A 27,981-nucleotide genomic window follows, 5' to 3' on the forward strand; every position below is an offset into this window, starting at 1 on the left:
TTTCGCGGCGCGCAAGGAGAGGGGATTCAGAGAGCCGCCTAGACGAACTCCAGAGGCGGGCGCGAGCCGCGGCTAACAGCGCGGACCCCAGAGACTGGTAGGAAACGCTAAGGCTGCTGCTGCCGCCACCAAGAAGCCTGTGTGCGAGCCCAGGTCACTCTCCACACCGCCCCTCCGGGGAGCCGGTGCAGCTCGCCACTGCCAGGCTCCCGTGATCCAGGGACAACTTCCCCGGGAGAACACACGGCGCGCCTCAGGCTGCTGCAATGTCACGACGCCTCTGACGCCACAGGCTCGCCCCGCCTCCTCCGTACCGCTCCCTCCCCTGGCCTGAGAGAGCCAGAGCCCCCGAAGCAGCTGCTCCTTTAACCCCGTTCTGTCTGGGCGGGGAACGGACGCCCTCAGGCAACGTACATGCAGAGGCGGGTCCAAATCCAAAGCTGAACGCTGGGAGCTGTACGAACAAAGAAGAGAAAGGGAAATCTCCCCCAGCAGCCTCAGAAGCAGCGGATTAAAGCTCCACAAACAACTTGATGTGCCTGCATCTGTTGAATACCTGAATAGACAACGAATCATCCCAAATTCAAAAGGTGGACTTTAGGAGCAGGATATATTAATTTCCCCTTTTCCTTTTTTTGTGAGTGTATATGTGTATGCTTCTGGGTGAGATTTTGTCTGTATAGCTTTGCTTTCACCATCAGTCCTAGGGTTAGGTCCGTCCATTTTTTTTTTTTTTTTTTTTTTACTTAAAAAAATTTTTTTTTCCTAATATATGCTTTCTTAATAATTTTTTCCGTATTTTCTATTTTTAGAAATTAAAAAATTTTTTAATAAGTTTTTTCATATTTTTTATTTTAAAAAATTAAAAAAATTTTTTTTAATAAATTTTTTTCTTAAAAATCTTTTTCTTATTTTTTACTATAAAAAATTAATAAATCTATTTTTAAAAATTAAAAAAATTTTTTCTGAATACATTTACTCTTAATAATTTTTTTTTCTTATTTTTTATTATAATAGCTTTATTTTATTTTATTTTATCCTCTTTTTATCTTTCTATTTTTTTCTCCCTTATATTCTGAGCTGTGTGGATGAAAGGCTCTTGGTGCTCCAGCCAGGCATCAGGGCTGTGCCTCTGAGGTGGGAGAGCCAACCTCAGGACACTGGTCCACATGAGACCTACCAGCTCCACGTAACACCAAACGGCAAAAATCTCTCAGAGATCTCCATCTCAACATCAAGACCCAGCTTCACTCAACGACCAGCAAGCTACAGGGCTGGACACCCTATGCCAAACAACTAGCAAGACAGGAACACAGCCCCATCCATTAGCAGGGAGGCTGCCGAAAATCATAAGGCCACAGACACCCCAAAACACACCACCAGACGTGGACGTGCCCACCAGAAAGACAAGATTCAACCTCATCCACCAGAACACAGGCAATAGTCCCCTCCACCAGGAAGCCTACACAACCCACTGAACCAACCTTACCCACTGGGGACAGATACCAAAAACAACGGGAACTACGAACCTGCAGCCTGTGAAAAGGAGACCCCAAACACAGTAAGATAAGCAAAATGAGACGACAGAAAAACACACAGCAGATAAAGGAGCAGGGTCAAAACACACCAGACCTAACAAATGAAGAGGAAATAGGTAGTCTACCTGAAAAAGAATTCAGAATAATGATAGTAAGGATGATCCAAAATCTTGGAAATAGAATACACAAAATGCAAGAAACATTTAACAAGGACGTAGAAGAACTAAAGAGGAACCAAGCAATGATGAAAAACACAATAAATGAAATTAAAAATACTCTAGATGGGATCAATAGCAGAATAACTGAGGCAGAAGAAAGGATAAGTGACCTGGAAGATAAAATGGTGGAAATAACTACTGCAGAGCAGGATAAAGAAAAAAGAATGAAAAGAACTGAGGACAGTCTCAGAGACCTCTGGGACAACATTAAACGCACCAACATTCGAATTATAGGGGTCCCAGAAGAAGAAGAGAAAAAGAAAGGGACTGAGAAAATATTTGAAGAGATTATAGTTGAAAACTTCCCTAATATGGGAAAGGAAATAGTTAATCAAGTCCAGGAAGCACAGAGAGTCCCATACAGGATAAACCCAAGGAGAAACACGCCAAGACACATATTAATCAAACTGTCAAAAATTAAATATAAAGAAAACATATTAAAAGCAGCAAGGGAAAAACAACAAATAACACACAAGGGAATCCCCATAAGGTTAACATCTGATCTTTCAGCAGAAACTCTGCAAGCCAGAAGGGAGTGGAAGGATATACTTAAAGTGATGAAGGAGAAAAACCTACAACCAAGGTTACTCTACCCAGCAAGGATCTCATTCAGATTTGATGGAGAAATTAAAACCTTTACAGACAAGCAAAAGCTGAGAGAGTTCAGCACCACCAAACCAGCTTGACAACAAATGCTAAAGGAACTTCTCTAGGCAAGAAACACAAGAGAAGGAAAACACCTACAATAACAAACCCAAAACATTTAAGAAAATGGGAATGGGAACATACATATCGATAATTACCTTGAATGTAAATGGATTAAATGCTCCCACCAAAAGACACAGACTGGCTGAATGGATACAAAAACAAGACCCATATATATGCTGTCTACAAGAGACCCACTTCAGACCTAGAGACACATACAGACTGAAAGTGAGGGGATGGAAAAAGATATTCCATGCAAATGGAAATCAAAAGAAAGCTGGAGTAGCAATTCTCATATCAGACAAAATAGACTTTAAAATAAAGAATATTATAAGAGACAAAGAAGGACACTATATAATGATCAAGGGATTGATCCAAGAGGAAGGTATAACAATTGTAAATATTTATGCACCCAACATAGGAGCACCTCAATACATAAGGCAAATACTAACAGCCATAAAAGGGGAAATTGACAGCAACACAATCATAGTAGGGGACTTTAACACCCCACTTTCATCAATGGACAGATCATCCAAAATGAAAATAAATAAGGAAACACAAGCTTTAAATGATACATTAAACAAGATGGACTTAATTGATATTTATAGAACATTCCACCCAAAAACAACAGAATACACATTTTTCTCAAGTGCTCATGGAACATTCTCCAGGATAGATCATATCTTGGGTCACAAATCAAGCCTTGGTAAATTTAAGAAAATTGAAATCGTATCAAGTATCTTTTCCGACCACAACGCTATGAGACTAGATATCAATTACAGGAAAAGATCTGTAAAAAATACAAACACATGGAGGCTACACAATACACTACTTAATAATGAAGTGATCACTGAAGAAATCAAAGGGGAAATCAAAAAATACCTAGAAACAAATGACAATGGAGATACGACGACCCAAAACCTATGGGATGCAGCAAAAGCAGTGCTAAGAGGGAAGTTTATAGCAATACAAGCCTACCTCAAGAAACAGGAAACATCTCGAATAAACAACCTAACCTTGCACCTAAAGCAATTAGAGAAAGAAGAACAAAAAAACCCCAAAGCTAGCAGAAGGAAAGAAATCATAAAGATCAGGTCAGAAATAAATGAAAAAGAAATGAAGGAAACAATAGCAAAAATCAATAAAACTAAAAGCTGGTTCTTTAAGAAGATAAACAAAATTGATAAACCATTAGCCAGACTCATCAAGAGAAAAAGGGAGAAGACTCAAATCAATAGAATTAGAAATGAAAAAGGAGAAGTAACCACTGACACTGCAGAAATACAAAAGATCATGAGAGATTACTACAAGCAACTCTATGCCAATAAAATGGACAACCTGGAAGAAATGGACAGATTCTTAGAAATGCACAAACTGCCGAGACTGAACCAGGAAGAAATAGAAAATATGAACAGACCAATCACAAGCACTGAAATTGAAACTGTGATTAAAAACCTTCCAACAAACAAAAGCCCAGGACCAGATGGCTTCACAGGTGAATTCTATCAAACATTTAGAGAAGAGCTAACACCTATCCTTCTCAAACTCTTCCAAAATATTGCAGAGGGAGGAACACTCCCAAACTCATTCTACGAGGCCACCATCACCCTGATACCAAAACCAGACAAAGATGTCACAAAGAAAGAAAACTACAGGCCAATATCACTGATGAACATAGATGCAAAAATCCTCAACAAAATACTCGCAAACAGAATCCAACAGCACATTAAAAGGATCATACACCATGATCAAGTGGGGTTTATCCCAGGAATGCAAGGATTCTTCAATATACGCAAATCAATCAATGTGATACACCATATTAACAAATTGAAGGAGAAAAACCATATGATCATCTCAATAGATGCAGAGAAAGCTTTCGACAAAATTCAACACCCATTTATGATAAAAGTCCTGCAGAAAGTAGGCATAGAGGGAACTTTCCTCAACATAATAAAGGCCATATATGACAAACCCACAGCCAACGTTGTCCTCAATGGTGAAAAACTGAAACCATTTCCACTAAGATCAGGAACAAGACAAGGTTGCCCACTCTCACCACTATTATTCAACATAGTTTTGGAAGTGTTAGCCACAGCAATCAGAGAAGACAAAGAAATAAAAGGAATCCAAATCGGAAAAGAAGAAGTAAAGCTGTCACTGTTTGCAGATGACATGATACTATACATAGAGAATCCTAAAGATGCTACCAGAAAACTCCTAGAGCTAATCAATGAATTTGGTAAAGTAGCAGGATACAAAATTAATGCACAGAAATCTCTTGCATTTCTATACACTAATGACGAAAAATCTGAAAGTGAAATTAAGAAAACACTCCCGTTTACCATTGCAACAAAAAGAATAAAATATCTAGGAATAAACCTACCTAAGGAGACAAAAGACCTGTATGCAGAAAATTATAAGACACTGATGAAAGAAATTAAAGATGATACAAATAGATGGAAAGATATACCATGTTCCTGGATTGGAAGAATCAACATTGTGAAAATGACTCTACTACCCAAAGCAATCTACAGATTCAATGCAATCCCTATCAAACTACCACTGGCATTTTTCACAGAACTAGAACAAAAAATTTCACAATTTGTATGGAAACACAAAAGACCCCGAATAGCCAAAGCAATCTTGAGAACGAAAAATGGAGCTGGGGGAATCAGGCTCCCTGACTTCAGACTATATTACAAAGCTACAGTAATCAAGACAGTTTGGTACTGGCACAAAAACAGAAATATAGATCAATGGAACAGGATAGAAAGCCCAGAGATAAACCCACGCACATATGGTCACCTTATCTTTGATAAAGGAGGCAAGCATATACAGTGGAGAAAAGACAGCCTCTTCAATAAGTGGTGCTGGGAAAATTGGACAGATACATGTAAAAGTATGAAATTAGAACACTCCCTGACACCATGCACAAAAATAAACTCAAAATGGATTAAAGACCTAAGTGTAAGACCAGACACTATCAAACTCTTAGAGGAAAACATAGGCAGAACATTCTATGACATACATCACAGCAAGATTCTTTTTGACCCAGCTCCCAGAGAAATGGAAATAAGAATACAAATAAACAAATGGGACCTAATGAAACTTAAAAGCTTTTGCACAGCAAAGGAAACCATAAACAAGACCAAAAGACAACCATCAGAATGGGAGAAAATATTTGCAAATGAAGCAACTGACAAAGGATTAATCTCCAAGATTTACAAGCAGCTCATGCAGCTCAATAACAAAAAAACGAACAACCCAATCCAAAAATGGGCAGAAGACCTAAATAGACATTTCTCCAAAGAAGATATACAGATGGCCAACAGACACATGAAAGAATGCTCAACATCATTAATCATTAGAGAAATGCAAATCAAAACTACAATGAGATATCATCTCACACCGGTCAGAATGGCCATCATCAAAAAATCTAGAAACAATAAATGCTGGAGAGGGTGTGGAGGAAAGGGAACTCTCTTGCACTGTTGGTGGGAATGTAAATTGATACAGCCACTATGGAGAACAGTATGGAGGTTCCTTAAAAAACTACAAATAGAACTACCATACGATCCAGCAATCCCACTACTGGGCATATACCCTGAGAAAACCATAGGTCAAAAAGAGTCTTGTACCAAAATGTTCATTGCAGCTCTATTTACAATAGCCAGGACATGGAAGCAACCTAAATGTCCATCGACAGATGAATGGATAAAGAAGATGTGGCACATATATACAATGGAATATTACTCAGCCATAAAAAGAAATGAAATGGAGGTATTTGTAATGAGGTGGATGGAGTTAGAGTCTGTCATACAGAGTGAAGTAAGTCAGAAAGAGAAAAACAAATACAGTATGCTAACACATATATACGGAATCTAAGGGAAAAAAAAGCCATGAAGAACCTAGTGGCAAGACGGGAATAAAGACACAGACCTACTAGAGAATGGACTTGAGGATATGGGGAGGGGGTGGGGTGAGATGTGACAGGGTGAGAGAGTGTCATGGACATATATACACTACCAAATGTAAAATAGGTAGCTAGTGGGAAGCAGCCGCATAGCACAGGGAGATTAGCTCGGTGCTTTGTGACCACCTAGAGGGGTGGGATGGGGAGGGTGGGAGGGAGGGAGATGCAAGAGGGAAGAGATATGGGAACATATTGTATATGTATAACTGATTCACTTTGTTATAAAGCAGAAGCTAACACACCATTGTAAGGCAATTATACTTCAATAAAGATGTTTAAAAAAAAAAAAAAAAAAAAGAATACCATAGGGATGGCCAAAGAATATGTATATTCATCAGAGAATGATCATATTATTGTATCTTAGGTCAGATAGATGATAGCTTCATAGATAACTAGCTGGCTAGCTAGCTAGCTAGCTAATTAGGTAGATAGATAGACAGATATGTAGATAGTTAGATCAATCATCAAAACAGGAAAGCAGAGAATTAATAATTGAAATGTTCTAAAAATCTTTTAAATATTCTATTGAGATTAAGTATTTTATATATATTATCTAATTTGATCCTCATAAAACTTTTGTGTGGTAGTACTATTTGATTTGACAGATGAAGCAATTGAATTTCAGAGAAATTATAGTCATATAACCATGACTCAGTAAGTTGTGGAAATGGAATTCAGACCCATGACCCATGACCCAGCATTTTCCACCAGCAAATTTACCTTAAGAAGAGTGTTTGATTAAAACAAACAAACAAAAAATGTGAATAAGTAATAAAACATGGGTTGTAATGTTTCATTTTAACACAGAATTTTTCAGTCAATTGTAGCTACGAAAATAGCATCCCATGTAATTACCTGAGGTGGAAGCAGTGGCAGTCTTATAAAGGCCAGAAGCATACTCAAGTCATTGCATCTCCTCTGCATGTCATATTTGACCCACATCATTAATGCATGAAAGATGGTTTCTTCATCAGGGACATTGACATCATCACTGGCCAGGAGTTTATGGAGCTCCTCAGCTGGAAGCAGTAAAAACTCTTGATTTCTCATAACTTCCATTATGTTTTCCTACAGGGAGAAAAGAGCCTGGCATAAATTCAACCTCGGTTTTATTTAGCTAGCAAAGCACCTCAGAAAGAAATGAGAAAAGTAGTCAACAACCTTTGTTCTCATTATAACATAATCCTTGAGACTTAATCCTTCAGAAACTGGAAGCTGTTAAGATGAAAGCATTGTAATTGTAATTGAAGTGTAAATGTATCCAAGACAGCACAGGTCTTGTAATAACTGGAGGATTATAATGTTGAGCTTTGTTATGCAGGCAGAATATAAAGTGATTAAATGTTCAAGTTTCAAGTGGACTGCTAGGTAAAACTTGGTGAATATTAAAAGAATAGAATTTCAACTTTTTAAAAACTTGACTACACATACATCCATCAGAAAGTGGGAATAAAATTACACAGAAGTAACACTGTAAGATGCATCAGTTTATTCAGAAAGGGAAAGAGAGAAGAGGTAGGCCATAGGTTTCACAAAATCCCATATGTTTCACCCTTTTATTATCTCTCAAACCTCCCTCCTCGCATGACAGTTTCTCTGGCTTAATTCAGAGACCCATTTGTTTTCTTGCAGATTGCTGCCATACCCCCCTAGTTACTCTGCCTGATTCTACCCTTAGCTTCTCTAGTGGACCTTCCGTACTGATACTAGAGGATATTTCTAAACTTCAATGTGCTCATGGCACTACTCTAAAGTTTTTGTTTCAATTTGCTTTTTTTTTTTGGTTCAAATCTTTTGGTTAAACACACTGGTTCTTCACGATCTGACCTCTTCCTGATTCTAACACTTCATCTCCAAACTTACTGGCACACCAGCCACAAAATTACTCTTCTTTCAATTTGCCTTATCCTCACTCCATTGCTTAAAATGACTATTAGCCATCTTGTTTTCCTAATTTGTGTCATTTTTCAAGATTCAATTCAAAAATTAAATAGGGGTAGGATATATATATATATATATATATATATATATATATATATATATATATATATATATATATATATATATATATATATATATATATATATGGTGCTCTCTGTTCACTCCCACTTGATTTGGCTGCCTCACTTTCTATGCATGCACAGTGCATGCTGTTTACCTCTGTGACACAGCAGTTACCAAACTGCTACCTAATCTTTGGTGCACATAGGAATCTTATCACAAGCTTTAAGCTCCTTGAGACAAAGACTTCGACATTAAACCCTTCCTATCTAGATTCTGGACATAGCAGGTGAACAGTACTTATTTGTTGAATAGATATATTGATCTTTGTAGAGAAAAATAGATTTTGGAAATAGTACAGAGCAGTGCAGTGTTTTTCAAACACTTTTAGAAAACTACTTGTCAAAAATCTTCTTACATTTTATCACAAAGTCTTCTGTGTCTGATAAATGGTTAGAGAAGACAGAGATTTGACTGTTGGCCTTCACTTTTGTTCCACCTTCTTCTATGTCTCCTGAGACAACTCCAAGGAATATAGAACTAAGGCTTCTCAGATGGTAGCTTTAAAGCCACAGTTGTGGCAGAAATCTCAATAGGATGGTTATTTTAGGGTAAAACCTGAAGTAGAGTGGGACTAGATCTCTTCCCCAAAAGGCATTGTGACTATGCTAAAACATAGCAGAAGAGTCAGCAAGTGCCCATTAATCTGTATGTCAGAGCAGATTCAAACCTGTTTTCTGAAGAGACACTTGACCTATGTTATGAGTGTATCCTTAGAATTGAATCCAAGGCTTGAAGTGCCTTCAGCTTTCACAAAAGCAGTCAACTTTACTTTTAAGTCATTGGTTATTTTCTTTACCTTTAAATGACATCGCATAATAGCTGATTTCATGAAGGTTTTCTTGCCCCCTGTATTTCCTCTGTGTCTAATACAGTGCTGTGTAAATTATAGATGTCCAATACCTATTTACTTAATGAATGAACTGTGTGCCCTGAGATTTAGTGCCACCAAATTTCTCTAAAGAGCTACAATAAGATAAAGAAGTTTTTGAAGAATCTTTAAAGGACTTTTTGTCCATCTATTTTTCCAGTTACTCAAAAATCTATGGGTCTATTAAACTACACACAGAATTGTACAGCTAGACCATCAGTATATAGAGAGGGGTACCATAAAAAAGCAGCTCTATGAAACTGTCAACAGTGTCTATCATAAAGATATTGTTCGAGGCATATTTCATTATATTTTATAGTGTCCTCTTTATGATGACCCTTGGGAGAAATTTCTTTTAGGTTTTAGTAGGAGGAATAATTGCACTTCTCCTGAGTAAATTGGTTTGGTTTTATCATGGATGCTGTAAATTATGAAATTGATCAGATTTCTCTTTTTATTTGGCCTCTAGAAAACTTAGAGTCAAATTGAAATCTAGCTGATAGGAAGGCTACAGCCTTTTATAGTTTGATTTCTTTTTCAGACAGTTCTGACAATAGCTTCATTTAATATCACTACAGCAGATTTTCTTTTTTCTTCTTTTATTCTTGCACTTAATTTAGATTATATTCTCATAATTTTGTATCTTTATAAATTATACTACATCTTTTGGAAACAAGCAATGTCGTTTGTAGATATTGCTATAAATAAACTGGGCATTAGAAGACAGTATCAGATATTACTGAATCCATCACACTGATGCATAAATTATATTGTCTTTTTTTTCTTTATATACGTTGGAGTTCTAAAGATCCCTTAGCTCTTTTTTCTTTTTTTCTCCATCAAGTCTCCCTTCAATGATATCTTGCCTAATATTCCCGTGTTATTTGCAATCTAGCTTCTGGAAGCTATTTTCATTTCATTATCTTTTATTCACTGAAGAAGAAAAAATATCAATTCACACTAGTTTCCTTATACCTTAGCTAATTCCCTGTTGTCTGAGAAGATCAAGTAATGAGAAGCATCAAAACTCTTTGGCCTGTTTACTTTTTGTACAATACCTTTATTTTAAGTTTATCCAATCATTCATTCTACACAGAGTTACTGAACACCTAATATTTGGTCCTGTATAATTGTAGTAAGGAGAACGAAATGGATGTACATCAAAAAGCTTACCACACATGGGACACCTAGACAATATGCAAAGCCTAGAAAATGACAGTCATCAAGTCTGTAAAGCTTATTTTTCAAATGGACCTAGAATATTAGGTAGAAGTATAAATTAGAAAATGAGAAACAGAAAGAAATGTATTCTGACCAGGGGAGACCATATAAACAAAGGCACATAATATGGTATGAAGTGCCATGTTTGGTATGTTAACTTGATTGACAATGAACACAGAAAAAGTCATAGAAATTAATATTGAAAGTGTAATTTAGACCATATAATGGAATAAGTTTATTGTAAAACTTTAACAGTGTCTCCATTAAATGGGAATATCTGTGTACATACATCTTTTGCACATAGATTGAAATGTTCATTTTAAAGATTTTACCACCAAATTTAAGTTGCCACTGCATAAGACACAACATAAGACAATAATCCAGATTAATTACATAAACAAAGACTAAAGTGCACTATTTTTGCTACTTTATAATATTTTAAATAATTTTTCTAGCTATAAAAATTCATAGTTTTGGTTTATTCTAAGTAGACAGATATTACCATTTTTAATTATTATTTCCTGAATTTGACATAAATGTTTTTTCTAATATTCATTTCCCTCTGTCTCTTAATTCTATTATTGTTTTTCCCTCATCTTATTGTTGCTAATATATCGAATAGCAGTAATTCATTTGATATTCCATTAGAAATTCATTTTTTTACACCATTTAAAAAGTTAGATAACAATTAATGGTAACATCAAGTCAAGGAAAATATAAGTGAATTCCTTCAATTGTCACATTTTAGTTATTGGTTTAGTTTAAAATATGGATATTAAACTGTAGTTAAATACTTTATTAATGATCAAGTAAGTTTAACATAAACTTTAATGTTGTTCACTTCTTTAACAGCTATTACTGAAGCAACACATTATCTACTTATTATGGTTAACTCAAGGAAAACTCACTGCTATGAAAGTCTACTGAGTTAATACCTATGTCTCACCATCTTGCACTTTGCAACAGTTAGAGGAACCTCCCAATCACTGTTTTAAGCATTATGGTGGGAAGGTTAATCCTTTGCCAGACCAGTATAGAATCTCTGGCTTGATTTCAAATCACCAGAGGGTATGGAAATTATTTAATTGCCATTTAAAAAGTTATTGGTTAGGAAGATGAATACTTAGGAAGCTCATACCGTCAAATAAATGGAAAACTGAAAGGCGAGCCTGGGAATTGGTTACATCTTCTGGTTGAGGCTTATTATCTAAGTATGAAAAATGTAAATTTTTGGTCTAAAGTTATAGGATTATAAAGTTATAATTCCATCAGCATCCTATGCCAGCAAAGCTTTGAGAGTTTCCGATACATGTATGATTCTACTATTTTCAGGAGTAAGATTGAAACATGCATCTCTTGACTCCTGAAGCAGTGTCTTTTCTGTTACAACATGTACTGGATTGAATAGTGTTTCCCAAAACTTCAAGTTCACTTGGAACCTCAGAATGTAACCTTATTAAGAAATGGGGCATCATTACAGATGTAATTAGTTAAGATAAGGTCTTACTGGATTGGAGTGGACCCTAATCCAATGGCGGGGTGCTTATAAGAAAACTAGGAGAGATGCAGTCATACAGAGAGGAGAACCCCATGAGAAGACAGAGGAGACACAGGGGGAAGAAGGCCATGTGAAATTGGAGAGACAAAGATAAAAGTAATACTGACACAAGATTAAATAATGAAGAGAGCTTTACCTCCTCTTCCTCAAACTCACATGGTGTCGTCTTCCTGGATAGAGATTCTTCATAAAATCTAATCAAATTATATTGAATATCAATGTCATTATTGTACGCGAACGTTAGAATAGAATCCTTCTTCAAGAAAGAGCTAGATTGCAACCCTTGTATAGTGGCTACATTTCCTCCTACCTGTACCATCATCTCTTTGATGACTGAAACTGGTCTTTTACCTGTATATATGTATTAAGCCAAATGGAAACTCATTTTCATAAGGCAGACCAAATAGGAGTTGTTTGTTCGCTTTTTTCTACTTTAAGATTTTCTATAGTAATTCTTTAAAGGACAAACTTCTAGTGTAGAAAAAGTTTCATTAGTAATCAAAAACTGAAAATAAAAATGAAAATAATATAGCACTTTAGCTTATTAGGGTTGCAGTGATTTCAAAACCATTAAGAACAGTACTTCTGAAAGCATGAGTTGATACACTACCATTGAAAAGTGATTTGTCATTGTGCATCATAACAATTTAACCCAAGAACTCCAGTTCTAGGAATCTTTCCATAAATATATGAAGAATAAGTTATAAATATATATATATATATATATATATATATAAACACACACTATATATATATATGCACAAATAAACAAATGTGTATATATATATATATATATATATATATATATATATATACACACAATTATTCAGTACAGCATTATTTAAAATAGTAAAAAATATAAAAAGCTAATAAGTAAATAAATTCTTCCTCCCAAAAATTGAGTAAAAAATAAAATAACACAGTGAACAATATTTCACAGAATTAGAACAAAAAATTTCACAATTTGTATGGAAACACAAAAGACCCCGAATAACCAAAGTAATCTTGAGAAAGAAATGTGGAGCTGGAGGAATCAGGCTCCCTGACTTCAGACTATACTGCAAAGCTACAGTAATCAAGACAGTATGGTACTGGCACAAAAACAGAAATATAAATCAATGGAACAGGATAGAAAGCCCAGAGATAAACCCATGCACATATGGTCACCTTATCTTTGATAAAGGAAGCAAGAATATACAGTGGAGAAAAGACAGCCTCTTCAATAAGTGGTGCTGGGAAAACTGGACAGCTACATGTAAAAGAATGAAATTAGAACACTCCCTAACACCATACACAAAAATAAACTCAAAATGGATTAAAAACCTAAATGTAAGACCAGACACTATAAAACTCTGAGAGGAAAACAGAGGCAGAACACTCTATGACATAAATCACAGAAAGATCCTTTTTGACCCTCCCCCTAGAGAAATGGAAATAAAAGCAAAAATAAACAAATGGGACCTAATGAAACTTAAAAGCTTTTGCACGGTAAAGGAAACCATAAACAAGATGAAAAGACAACCCTCAGAATGGGACAAAGTATTTGCAAATGAAGCAGCTGACAAAGGAGTAATCTCCAAAATATTTAAACAGCTCATGCAGCTCAATATCAAAAAAAAAAACGAACAACCCAATCCAAAAATGAGCAGAAGACCTAAATAGACATTTCTCCCAAGAAGAGATACAGATTGCCAACAAACACATGCAAGGATGTTCAACATCATTAATCATTAGAGAAATGCAAATCAAAACTACAATGAGGTATCACCTCACACAAGTCAGAATGGCAATCATCAAAAAATGTACAAACAATAAATGCTGGAGAGGGTGTGGGGAAAAGGGAATGCTCTTGCACTGTTGGTGGGAATGTAAATTGATACAGCCACTATGGAGAACAGTATGGAGGTTCCTTAAAAAATTAAAAAAAGAACTACCATATGATCCAGCAATCCCTCTACTGGGCATATACCCTGAGAAAACCATAATTCAAAAAGAGTCATGTACCACAATGTTCATTGTAGCTCCATTTACAATAGCCGGGACATGGAAGCAACCTAAGTATTCATTGACAGATGAATGGATAAAGAAGATGTGGCACATATACACAATGGAATATTACTCAGCCATAAAAGGAAATTAAATTGAGTTATATGTAGTGAGGTGGATGTACTTAGAGTCTGTCATACAGAGTGAAGTAAGTCAGAAAGAGAAAAACAAATACAGTATGCTAATACATATATATGGAACCTAAAAAAAAAAAAAAAAAAAAAAAGTTCTGAAGAACCTAGGGGCAGGACCGGAATAAAGACACAGGTGTAGAGAATGGACTTGAGGACACAGGAGGGGGAAGGGTAAACTGGGACGAAGTGAGAGAGTGGTACGGACGTATATACACTACCAAATGTAAAATAGATGACTAGTGGGAAGCAGTCGCATAGCACAGGGAGATCCGCTGGGTGCTTTCTATCCACCTAGAGGGATGGGATAAGGAGGGTCGGAGGGAGATGCAAGAGGGAGGAGATATGGGGATATATGTATACATATAGCTGATTCACTTTGTTATACAGCAGCAACTAACACAACATTGTAAAACAATTATACTCCAATAAAGATGTTAAAAAAAAAAAGAGTTATCAGAAGAAAAAGAAAAAAAAAAAAAAAACCAACAGTGAACAATAGAAAATGGGCTAATTGTACAATTGGTGATTGCTTAAGCAAATTATGGTATATCTACTGTATTTAACTTTATACAACCATATAAAATTATGTTAATAAATATTTTTTAGAGTGAGAAGAAAAAAAAAAAAAAGTAAGGCTGCCATAAGCCAAGGATTGCCAGGAACCACCAGGAGCTGAAAAAGCCAAGGAAAGATTCTTCCCTAAACTTCAGAGAGAGCCTGGCCCTGCCAATATCTTGACTTCAAACTTTTAGCCTGTAGAACTGCAAGAGAATAAATTTCTATTGTTAGAAGCTACCCGGTTTTGGGTACTTTGTTATGGCAGCCCTAGGAAAATGACACATATCATAAGAGAAATTTTAAAATAGTTATGTTAAAAACTCTCACATAAACTTAAGAAAACATGGTAATTATTCCCAATCTTTTTAGTGATCAATTCTAGGCTCTTTATTTTATAGAATGATTCCTTTAAGAAATATTAGGTTTCCCATGAGCCAAGGAGCGTCGGGGACAGGAAAAAGTGGTCTACCCTCAGGATCAACTTCTCTTTATATATACTTTTTCCACTGCCTCTAGGATTTAAACTTTCTAAAAATACACGGCACGGAGAGGCACCTTTCCCAATTATCAAAGGCTAAGAATAACACTTACTTTAATGTTCCTACACAGATTTTACTGTCAAGACCCTCTCAGGTTAAAACCAATTTCTTGGATTTTTGGTTATTTGGCTTCTGTGAATTTTTAATGCCTGTGTCAAATTTGCTGGCTGAGCTCTTGCGCACTACCTGAGAGTTCAAAAGGAAGGGATTCATTAGGAGATAATAACACCTTGTTATTTTACAGATAGGAATGCTGAGGCTCAGAGGGGCTCATACATAGTCATACCATTAGTCAAGATATGGCTGAGAGTAGGAATTCAGTCTTTCATCCTATTATATTACCTGGGCTATCCATCCTTCCATTAATTTCCCCTTCTGGTTCTCCTCTGCCCACCTAGTTTGGACTTACTGGTTTACTTTGATCTATGCAACATGCTTGCACTCTGATTCCCGAGTGCTTACTTAGATCTTATTTCCAATTCTTTCTTGGTATAACTGGGTTCCATGATATGGCTTAGTGACAGTGGAGAGTCAATAGATTACCCTTGACTTGGAGAGTTGGCCAAGATTTAGATCCCAACGCTGTTACCCACTGGCTGTGTGTTAGGAATTTGGTTCCTTATCTGTAAATATGGATAAAAATAGTATTCACCTTAAAGCACTATTGTGAGGATTAACTGTGAAGATTAAATACATTTACTGTTCTTAGAAAAGTAACTGACACATAGCAAATATTATATAAGCATTAGCCATTAACTGTTCTGCATCAGAATTCCCCTTCCTTTCAGGCTCTTATTGGTAGTTGTATTCCTGTTCATATCTCTTTATCTTCCCTATTTTCTTTACTGATTATTCAGTCAACAAACTTTTATTGAGTGCTTTTTCTATGCCTAGTATATTCTTAATACTAGGAATACAGAGCCAAGAAGAAAAAAAGAAAAAGAAAAATTCTGGCTTCTAAGAAACTTATTTTCCAATGAGGAGGACAATATGATGTTAAAAGAGAAATATATAATTTTTATGGCAAGAGAGAAAAAAATGAAAGATTTAATGGAATCCGATAGTTGAAAATACAAATAGAATAAAGGAGATCAAAGAGGAGTTTGAATTAGGAGATACACACTTTTTCTCTCTGGAATAACAATTCCCAAGACAAGGAAATGTTTCTCATAGGATCATATATTTGGAGAGTATTAAAGAAATGTTGATGTCATCTGGTCTAATACTCATATCATTATCTAGCAGGGTTAAAAATGGGAATTTATGCGACTTCATATAATGTCAAATCGGAAACGATGTTCGAAGTCATTTAATTTAATGTTCACGGTATGTACTTCTGTGCAATGTTTACCCAGTGACTATTTTCAGTGATAGGAAATCCACTACCCTAGAAGAAAGCTCATATCATTGTTGAATAGCTCTGTCAGAACACCATCCTCATTTTGAAGTAAAGTTGGCTTTCTTGTAGTTTTCTCATATAAATTCAGGGTAAATATACTATTAATATTCTATTGACTGGCTTTATGAATACTTGAAGATTGATATTTTTTTTTCTGTCTTATGTCTTTTAAAGGCTACAGAACTATTACTCTTTAATCTTTCTAAAGGATCTGAATCCTCAAAATCAGGAAAGAATGCTAAGTAGAAAGTACAATTTTCACTGAATTTCCCCTGAACTACATGCTTTCTTATCCGTACTCCTTCAGAAATAAAAACACATTAAAAAAATGTTTTTCACAGACTATATTGCTTATTTACATATATCTTTTTAACTTTCCCAAGACATTTTCTAAAGGCAGGAAAACAAATATGAAGCAATCACTGTCTAAAAACACATTTCAATAATTCAATTTATCTCTGTGTGTGTGTATATAACATATATATACTCATATACGTATTATATATATATATATAATTCAGAAAAGAAAACAAGGAAAAGAAATGTTTTCAAAGAGTTGTCAGTGTATTCAACTCTTCTTTTTCTTGTCAATTTTGTTATCAGTGCTTAGGAAATGACATAAAATCTAATTTCTTTAAGACTTTTAGTTATATATTAGGCCCTTTCTTAATAATAGCAGTGTACAAAATGGATATCAAAATGGATACATATATATATCTTTTTCTGTGCTTTTCTCAACAGCAGAAAAACTTCTCGGATCCAAATCTGCCAGACTAAAGTGAATGGTTGCCAGTTTTATTAATTCTTTTTTTTAAACATCTTTATTGGAGAATAATTGCTTTACAATGTTGTGTTAGTTTCTGCTGTATAACAAAGTGAGTCACCTATACCTATACATATATCCCCATATCCCTTCCCTCTTGCATCTCCCTCCTGCTCTCCTTATCCCATAACTCTAGGTGGACACAAAACACTGAGCTGATCTCCCTGTGCTATGCAGCTGCTTCCCACTAGCTATTTAGTGGGATAGATATACATTTGGTAGTGTATATATGTCCATGTCACTCTCTCACTTCGTCCCATCTTATCCATCCCCCTCCCCGTGTCAAGTCCATTCTGTGTCTACATCTTTATTGCTGTCCTGCCCCTAGGTTCCTCAGAACCTTTTTTTTTTTTTTTTTTGATTCCATATATATGTGTTAGCATATGGTATTTGATTTTCTCTTTCTGACTTACTTCACTCGGTATGACAGACTCTAGGTACATCCACCTCACTACAAATAACTCAATTTCGCTTCTTTTTAAAGCTGAGTAATATTCCATTGTGTATACGTGCCACATCTTCTTTATCCATTCATCTGTCAATGGACACTTAGGTTGCTTCCTTGTCCTGGTTATTGTAAATAGAGCTGCAATGAACATTTTGGTACAAGACTCTTTGAATTATGGTTTTCTCAAGGTATATGCCCAGCAGTGGGATTGCTGGGTCGTATGGTAGTTCTATTTTTGGGTTTTTAAGGAACCTCCATACTGTTCTCCATAGTTGCTGTATCATTTACATTCCCACCAACAGTGCAAGAGCGTTCCCTTTTCTCCACACCCTCTCCAGCATTTATTGTTTGTACATTTTTTGATGATTGCCATTCTGACTGCTGTGAGGTGATAACTCATTGAAGTTTTGATTTGCATTTCTCTAATGATTAGTGATGTGCATCCTTTCATGTGTTTGTTGGCAATCTGTATGCCTTCTTTGGAGAAATGTCTATTTAGGATAGAAGGATTTTCTAAAATCTTTCTTTTACAAATGTCTATCTTCTGCCCATTTCTGGATTGGATTTTTTGGTTTTTTGATATTGAGCTACATGAGATGCTTGTATATTTTGGAGATTAATCATTTGTCAGTTGCTTTGCTTGCAAATACTTTCTCCCATTCTGAGGGTTGTCTTTTCATCTTGTTTATGGTTTCTTTTGCTGTGCAAAAGCTTTTAAGTTTCATTAGGTCCCATTTGTTTAATTTGGTTTTTATTTCCATTTCTCTAGGACGTGGGTTGAAAAGTATCTTGCTGTGATTTATATCAAAGAGTGTTCTTCCTATGTTTTTCTCTAAGAGTTTTATAGTGTCTGGTCTTACATTTAGGTCTTTAATCCATTTTGAGTTTATTTTTGTATATGGTGTTAGGGAGTGTTCTAATTTCATTCTTTTACATGTAGCTGTCCAGTTTTCCCAGCACCACTTATTGAAGAGGCTGTCTTTTCTCCACTGTATATTCTTGCCTCCTTTATCAAAGATAAGGTGACCATATGTGCATGGGTTTATCTCTGGGCTTTCTATCCTGTTCCATTGATCTATATTTCTGTATTTGTGCCAGTACCATACTGTCTTGATTACTGTAGCTTTGTAGTATAGTCTGAAGTCAGGAAGCCTGATTCCTCCAGCTCCGTTTTTCTTTCTCAAGATTGCTTTGGCTACTCGGGGTTTTTTTTGTTTCCATACAAACTGTGAAATTTTTGGTTCTAGTTCTGTGAAAAATGCCATTGGTAGTTTGATAGGGATTGCATTGAATCTGTAGATTGCTTTGGGTCGTATAGTAATTTTTACAATGTTGATTCTTCCAATCCAAGAATGTGGTATGTCTTTCCATTTGTTTGTATTGGCTTTAATTTCTTTCATCAGTGTCTTATAGTTTTCTGCATTCAGGTCTTCTGTCTCTGTAGGTAGGTTTATTCCCAGGTATTTTATTCTTTGTTTTTCAAAGGTAAATGGGAGTGTTTCCTTAATTTCTCTTTCAGATTTTTCATCATTAGTGTATAGGAATGCAAAAGATTTCTGTGCATTAATTTTGTTTCCTGCTACTTTACCAAATTCATTGATTAGCTCTAGTAGTTTTCTGGTAGCATCTTTAGGATTCTCTATGTATAGTATCATGTCATCTGCAAACAGTGAAAGTTTTACTTCTTATTTTCTAATTTAGATTCCTTTTATTTCTTTTTCTTCTCTGATTGCTGTGGCTAAAAACTTCCAAAACTATGTTGAATAATAATCGTGAGAGTGCTCAACCTTATCTTGGTCCTGATCTTAGTGGAAATGGTTTCATTTGTTCACCATTGAGAACTACGTTGGCTGTGAATATGTCATTTATGGCCTTTATTATGTTGAGGTAAGTTCCCTCTATGCCTACTTTCTGGAGGGTTTTTAATCATAAATCGGTGTTGAATTTTGTTGAAAGCTTTTTCTGCATCTGTTGAGATGATCATATGTTTTTTATCCTTCAATGTGTTAATATGGTGTATCACATTGATTGATTTGCATATATTGAAGAATCCTTGCATTCCTGGGATAAAACCCACTTGATCATGCTGTATGATCCTTTTAATCTGCTGTTGGATTCTGTTTGCTAGTATTTTGTTGAGGATTCTTGCATCTATGTTCATCAGTGACATAGACCTGTAGTTCTGTTTCTTTGTGACATCTTTGTCTGGTTTTGGTATCAGGGTGATGGTGGCCTCATAGAATGAGTTTGGGAGTGTTCCTCCATCTGCTATATTTTGGAAGAGTTTGAGAAGGATAGGTGTTAGCTCTTCTCCAAATGTTTGACAGAATTTCCCTGTGAAGCCATCTGGTCTGGACTTTTGTTTGTTGGAAAAGTTTGAATCAGAATCTCAATTTCAGTGCTTATGATTGGTCTCTTTATATTTTCTGTTTCTTCCTGGTTCAGTCTTAGAAGGTTGTGCTTTTCTAAGAATTTGTCCAATTCTTCCAGGTTGTCCACTTTATTGGCGTAGAGTTTTTTGTAGTAATCCCTCATGATCCTTTGTATTTCTGCATGACAGGTGTTACTTCTCCTTTTTCATTTCTAATTCTATTGATTTGAGTCTTCTCCCTTTTTTCTTGATGAATCTGACTAATGTTTTATCAATTTTGTTTATCTTCTCAAAGAACCAGCTTTTAGTTTTATTGATCTGTGCTATTGTTTCCTTCATTTCTGTTTCATTTATTTCTGATCTGATCTTTATGATTTGTTTCCTTCTGCTAACTTTGGGTTTTTTCTTGTTCTTCTTTCTCTAATTGTTTTAGGTGTAAGGTTAGGTTGTTTATTTGAGATTTTACTTGTTTCTTGAGGTAGGATTGTATTGCTATAAACTTCCCTCTTAAAACTGTTTTTGCTTTATCCCATAGGTTTTGGGTTGTCGTGGTTTCATTGTCATTTGTTTCTAGGTATTTTTTGATTTCCTCTTTGATTTCTTCAGTGATCTCTTGGTTATTTTGTAGTGTATTGTTTAGCCTCCATGTGTTTGTATTTTTTACAGTTATTTTTCCTGTAATTGATATATGGTCTTTTAGCGTTGTGGTTGGAAAAGATACCTGATATGATTTCAATTTTCTTAAATTTACCAAGCTTTATTTGTGACCCAAGATATGATCTATCCTGGACTTGAGAAGAAAGTATAGTCTGTTGTTCTTGGATGGAATGTCCTATAAATATCAATCAAGTCCATCTTGTTTAATATGTCATTTAAAGCTTGTGTTTCCTTATTTATTTTCATTTTTGTTGATCTGTCCATTGATGAGAGTGGGGTGTTAATGTCCCCTACTATTATTGTGTTACTGTCGATTTCCTCTTATGGCTGTTATAATTTGCCTTTTGTATTGAGGTTCTCCTGTGTTGGGTGCATAAATATTTACAATTGTTATATCTTCTTCTTGGATTGATCCCTTGATCATTATGTAGTGTCTTTCTTTGTCTCTTGTAATAGTCTTTATTTTAAAGTCTATTTTGTCTGATATGAGAATTACTACTCCAGCTTTCTTTTGATTTCCATTTGCATGGAATATCTTTTTCCATCACCTCACTTTCAGTCTGTATGTGTCCCTAGGTCTGACATGGACCTCTTGTAGATTAATTAATTCTTTACCATCCACTAAGTGTGGCTACTTCATTGGTAGAAAATTTTGCCCCCAAATATTAGGGTATGAATTTTAAAAAGAAGAATTTTATAATAATTCCCAAACTGTATCTCATATCAAAAATAATTTCTGATGGTCATCTTTCAAGATTATCATATGGGAGAAAAGATAATTTTGTTTTCATAAGTCCCTTAAGAAATATGTGTCTATGACTGGAAGTGTTTTCTGACAAAATGTTAGTAAAGAGATAAGATGAGTTAAAAATTGTAGTGGAAAAATCAATTATTTTTTAGTAAAAAGATTGAAAAAGCATCCTAATTCTAATAGTTGCCAGTCATGATTTCCCAGACAAAGACAATTATTCTAAGATATCATCTCTTCATCTTGAACATGGGTTTTATAACAACAACTACCCTATAAACCTTTTGTGATTTGCTTTCAAGCAAAGTGATATTAGGAAGAAAATATTTTGTAAACCATATAATGTGATGCAAATTGTATGCAAAATTATTTTGAGGCTATTCTTTAACTCATAATCATTTGATCAGCTTCTGATACTGGATACATACTGTTCAAAAGTTTTAATATGTGATACATTATTATCTACTAATATAAGGAAAGGGAACATGTAGAAATCATTTATAAACTTTACTACCAAGAAAAATAGCCCAGTTAGCTAAACAATTACAATTTCTTTATTTCTTTCTTTCTCTCTCTCTCTCTTTCTTTCTTTCTTTTTTTTTTTTTGTTTAACAGAAAAGCAACTATTCTCAAACATGTAATTGCTTTGTGAACTGTGTAACACTACATGTATAAATTATTAGAGTAACCTATTAATATTAGGCATATTTAGTCTTTAGGAGAACCTAAACCTGTCTCTTCCCCTTCCTTCATAAATTGCTCTGCAGTAGTATACGCCAGCTTTCTTTTAAGTGTCTTATAGAAATCATTGAGAACATTAGCAGTTGGAAAAGTTAGGAAGAAAGTGAAAATCTCTGCACAATTTTAGTGAAAGCCACATGCTTGTGCCAGCCCATGGGAGAAATGGTATCATTGCCAATTAAATCATAAGACTTTAGCATACCTATATATTCAACGGTGTTTCTTTTCATTGCAGTAGAGTGTCCAGGCCACCTGATCATATAAATGTTTTCTTAATAAAGTTACAATGCTTGATGAAATTATAAAAATAATAATCTTTTACAACTTCATAAGGAAAAGAAAATTTTAATGCAAGGTAATATTTCTGTTGTTCCTCCTCACAGAAAATTGACTTTTAGAATTTATCAATACTTTGATATGTAAGAATGTATATTTTATCAGGTAGTGCTCAGTCTGTACTTACAGAAAATTGAAAGAAAGTTTATCCCTCGTCTTAACAGAAAACAATTTTTTCAGAAACAAAAATAGTTGTTTTGTCCACCTAGATTTATATAGTCTTTTGTTCTTATGCCTGTAAGCTAAATGACTTGTCAGGAAATTCTGTTATATGCACAATCTGAAAAGGTCAGACAGTTGGGGTAAAAAGTATGTGTAGAAAAGAACGGAGTCGGTATTTAATTTGTTTACGTAACCACATTATTTTGCAGTAAAACACATTGGCTTTCTCCATCAAAGAATACATTACAATTTTGCAATCTTAAAATGGGTTCTACAGAAGCATATAAAATATTAATTGTAATTTTGCATTCATTTATTGCTTAATAAAATGATTTAGACTATTTCCTCTCTGGGGTGGACAAATTTACAAGTTGGTCACAACAAATATTAAAAGTCGCAGTACAGTATAGTCTCTAATATTTAACTTATTTTAAAAAATTTTAAACAGCAGACATAATTGTAACCATTGTCAAAAAAAAAATCAAGTAAAAGTCAAAAGTAAGGTATAAAAATTTTTCACAAGAAAACAATGAAATGGAAATTAATGAAAGAATATACTTTATGTAAAATAATTGAGATAAAGAGGATAATCCTCTTAATACTTATACAAACATGTAATAAATATTCCTGTGTTTGCCAAATAATAATTTAGTGCATGCCATTAATTTATCTCTCAGCAGATAAAATAACCTTTAGCTACTTTATATATTGTTAAGTGCAATACATTAAATATGAAAGTTGGTGCCAAACATAATTCCATGGAATATTATTATATTTTCTGAATGAGATGCAGTAAAGAGACAAGAACTATTGTGAAAAAAACAGACATTCACACCTCATATAGGCTATATATATTGCCATCCCAGAGAGTTTCAATATGGAAATTGCTATTCTTTATTTCTAAAAATATTCTAAATATACATTTTTACATTTGATAAATCTATTAAATAACTTTTTTTCTGATTATTTAATGTAAAAAGAATGATTGGTTTGTATAGTTATTCCTTATTGCTGCTGTAACAAATCACCACAAATTTTTTGCTTACAGAAAACATCCATTTATTATCTCACAGTTCTGGAAGTCAGAAGTCTAGGCAAAGTGTGGCTCAGCTGGTTTTCTGCTCCAGGTTTCACAAGACCAAAATTAAAATGTTGGCAAGGCTCCTTTATTTTGGGGGTATTCGAGAATGAATCTGTTTTGAGCCTCATTCAGGTTGTTGGGAGAATTCAGTTCTATGTGATTGTGGGACTGAGGTCCCCATTTCCTAGCTGTCTCTTGGCTAAAGGTCATTCTCAGCTTCCAGCCTTGCTTAGCTCATACTCCTTCTTCCATCTTAAAATACAGCAAAGGTAGGTTGAATCCTCAAGCTTCTAATCTCTCCTACTCCCCTTAGCCTCATCTCTGCTCTTTGTTACTCTGCCACATCTCTCTGACTCTTCTGGTTTCCTCTTTGTGTTTAGGCGCTCATGTCATAACACTTAATAATCCTAGATAATAGCTCTGTCTTAAAGTTGGTTGTTTAGTCAACTCCATTCTATCTGCAAAGTCCCTTCACAGCAGTGTCTAGATTAACATTTGATTGAATACCCGGGGTATTTTGGCAGAGAAAGGAATCTTTAGAATTCTGCCTACCAATTTCCCTCACTGTCAAGTTTATCAATTTTTCATGCTTGTTATTTAAAAACTTAATGGGAAAGCTGATGGATGAAGCATAACCCTCACCAAGTTTATCATTCAGCTAAATTTACCATGTATATAAATATACTAAGCACTCTATTAGGAAACATAAATATAAAGATGAAAAGACGTGTCCCTACCCTCAATGAAGTCAAAATATTGTTGAGGCTTTTAATGTCTGAAGAAATGAGAAGGCAAATTTGGTTATTTGATCAATAGGATACTAATACTATTTAGTTGAGTTTAAATTCCTCAAAAGTGATACTCTATTAATAATTAATTTACTTAGAAACAAACAATAAGACGTTATTTTAAAAATTGTTTACAGAAAACTTTCAATTCTCAAAGGAAACACTGATTCTTCTCTTTAGTTAGCCCCCAACTCCATGATCTTGATCACCTGTGGGCCAAATTAGAAATCCAACAAAGAGGCTCTTAGAAAGCTAGGGAAACAACTCATGGCTATTTCTCATGGTCCTCTGGTGATGGGACCCTAAACTGTTGGACCCCAAATATACTGAGTTGTATCAAATGATGCTCTATGTTAGCTCTAAACAGACCCCTGTCAAAGACAGACATCCTGCAATGCAGTGAGTAATTGAGGCCAGTGACTTTCGTGAAAAAGTGTGTGGAGCCCATTCAAGATCACTTCGTCTTAGAGCCTGAATAGAACTTTGAGACTTGGTTAATTTGCTGTCAAAACCACTAAACTTAGTGAGGAACAAGAGTGCCTTGTGGAGTGCGCCACTGGAGACCCCTTCCTCCAGAGCGCCCTGACTTTGTCTACAGAGGAGGAAAAGGCAGGCGATGGGAGGGCATGCACACCTGAGACCCGCTCCTTCCTTGGCTGATGATTGCTTGGGCTTTGACAAGCTAGGCACTGTGGTGAGGATGCTGCTACTGAAACCATGTCTGGACCACCTGGGCAGAGGCAATCACAGCCCTGCAAGCTACCTTGGTTGTCCTTTGTGTTTACAGTGATGGTGTGGTAACAGTAGGTGATGAGACTATTAACCAGATTTAGGTTTCTAGGATTGTCTGTAGCACCCCCACTGGTTACCAAGTCCAGTTAACTCCCCACAAGAGGTCATCCCCTCCTCTATTCCCAATGAGTCTGGAGATGAATTGGAGAGCCCTGCCAACTTTTACAAGGACCTTCAGGCTGACTTTTAAAAATAAATAAACCTAGGATTTAGGCTAAGGTCCCTCTCTCCCCAGAGGTGAGCAGAGGCCCTATGTCAAGGTCAGGGCTTAATGGGGAGATGGGGGAGAATGCACTTCTTGACCTTTTTGATACCAGTCCACAGGTGATTTTGATACTTGAGTCACCTGGTACCAGAAACAGATAATGCTCTTTGGTTTGGGGTCTGAAACCACCACCGATGGGAAGACACTTGCTGAGGGCTGGTTATGAGTGGGTACCTTTGGACCTCTACACCTTCCATTGTTATGGCCCCCACTAATGAATGCATTATTGGTATGGATGTGTTCTCTATGTGTACTCCTGCTCATCTTTGTTCCCAAGCCCTAGTGGGAACTGCTGCAGTTAAGGCTCTATTAGTTGGATATGTGGAAGGCTATGAACCAATCCAACTACCAGTGTCTAATGCCACTGTGTCCCTAGAGCAACATCAGCTGCCTAGAGAGAGGAGGGAGAGAAAGCCTACACTTATTGCTGAGCTTAAGGAAACCAAAGTCCTCTGCGAGACTGTTTCTCCATTCAGTAGCCCTGTCTGGCTTGTATGCAAGGCCTCAATATTCACCACTGGTTGTAAGAAGCTCAGTGCTGTCTGTTGAGCAATATCTGACATGGTGAGTGTCATAGAGGCTGTTGCCTAAGCTGAAGGAATTACTATGCAGCAACTGATGTAGCAAGTGCCTTCTTCAGCATCCTTCTGCACCTGGGTGGTCAGGCTATTTGCCTTTATATGAAATGGGTTGCAAAACACCTTTAATGTCCTTCTACCAAGCTACTTAAAGTCCCTGGCTACTGCAGTCTACTGATAGGTCATGATCTAGAAAAAAATTTTGCACCAAGAGGGAGAACTAGCCTTCCACTATATTGGTAACATCTTCCTGCTAGGTTGAGACAAGGGCCCTGCCCAAAAATGCCTAGAAGCCCTGTTGACCCACATGTGGCAAAATAGTATTAACACACACAAGTTACGAGGACTTACAAATCAAGTAAAATTCCTGGGTGAAATCTGGGAAGAGGCATGACATATAATTTAGAGGAGAGGACTGACAAGATTTTGACACTTCTGACCTGACAAATAGAAAAGAGACCCAGGGATTGGTGGACCTCTTTGGCTACTGAGGCTCTCACATTTCCCATGAAGAAATTCTCATGGCACTCATCTCCTGGGTTACAGGGAAGGCCACTGTCTTTGAGTAGGGCCCTGATCATTAAGATACCCTGGAGGCTTTCCATCAGGCTACTTAGTTTGCTTTTTCCTGGGCCACCCAACCCACATTTGCTGTTAGAGTTACAGATCTCAGCAACCTCTCAATTTATCAGCTGGAGCCTATTGCCAATTGGAAACTACCACAGGCCAGTGGTACCCATTGGGCTTCTGGAGCCATAGGCTCCTGGAGTTGACTAAAAGGTAAACATCTTTTGAGAGGCAATTATTGGCCTGCTATTAGGGCTTGGTAGCTAGTGAGTACAAGATTCATAGCCCTGAAGTAGTATTACTACCAGAAATCCCAGTCATGTCATGGGTCTGAACAGAGGCCTCAATTTGCCTGGTAGAGGAGGCTAAAGAGTCTTCTCTAGTGAAGTGGAAATGGTAATGCCTGGCCCGGCTGCAGTCTCTAGCTTCAAGAGTAGGTCCCAGGAATGCCCTTCTTCCTCCCAAGAGGAGCCACTGTCTCCATTAGTCCAATGGGGATTCAGACATAGAGACTTCCTGGAGCCATGCATGGGCCTGGTTTACTGATGGCTCTTTCCTGTTAAGCTCTACTGGGATGGAAGAAAGTGTGGCTGCCATCCAACTTGAGAGAGACCTGTCCCTTACTGAGTGCAGGAAAGGGCACATAGTACAATGTCTACCCATGCCGCCACCAAACGTGTCATGTTACAGCTTCACTGAATGTGGCTAACGGCCTGGTTGTTTAGCTGAGGCACTGGCAAGCCTCTGACTGCCATATAAAATAAGCATCCTCACCCTCTCCGTGCGGACAAGAGATTTAGATC

The 27,981-nt window shown here is 36.1% G+C and overlaps 1 protein-coding gene across 1 annotated transcript in view; it reads right to left on the reverse strand.

Moving 5' to 3' along the window:
- The window catches only part of KLHL1 (kelch like family member 1), a 432,606-nt gene that overhangs the window by 168,860 nt on the left and 235,765 nt on the right, over positions 1 to 27,981 (reverse strand). The window contains exon 5 of the mRNA XM_082365956.1: positions 7,290 to 7,502. Within this exon, the coding sequence (XP_082222082.1) occupies positions 7,290 to 7,502 (213 nt within the window). The remainder of the gene's footprint in view (positions 1 to 7,289; positions 7,503 to 27,981) is intronic.

Source organism: Balaenoptera borealis (assembly GCF_965194805.1).
Source record: "Balaenoptera borealis genome assembly, chromosome: 18".
Classification (NCBI taxonomy): Eukaryota; Metazoa; Chordata; class Mammalia; order Artiodactyla; family Balaenopteridae; genus Balaenoptera; species Balaenoptera borealis.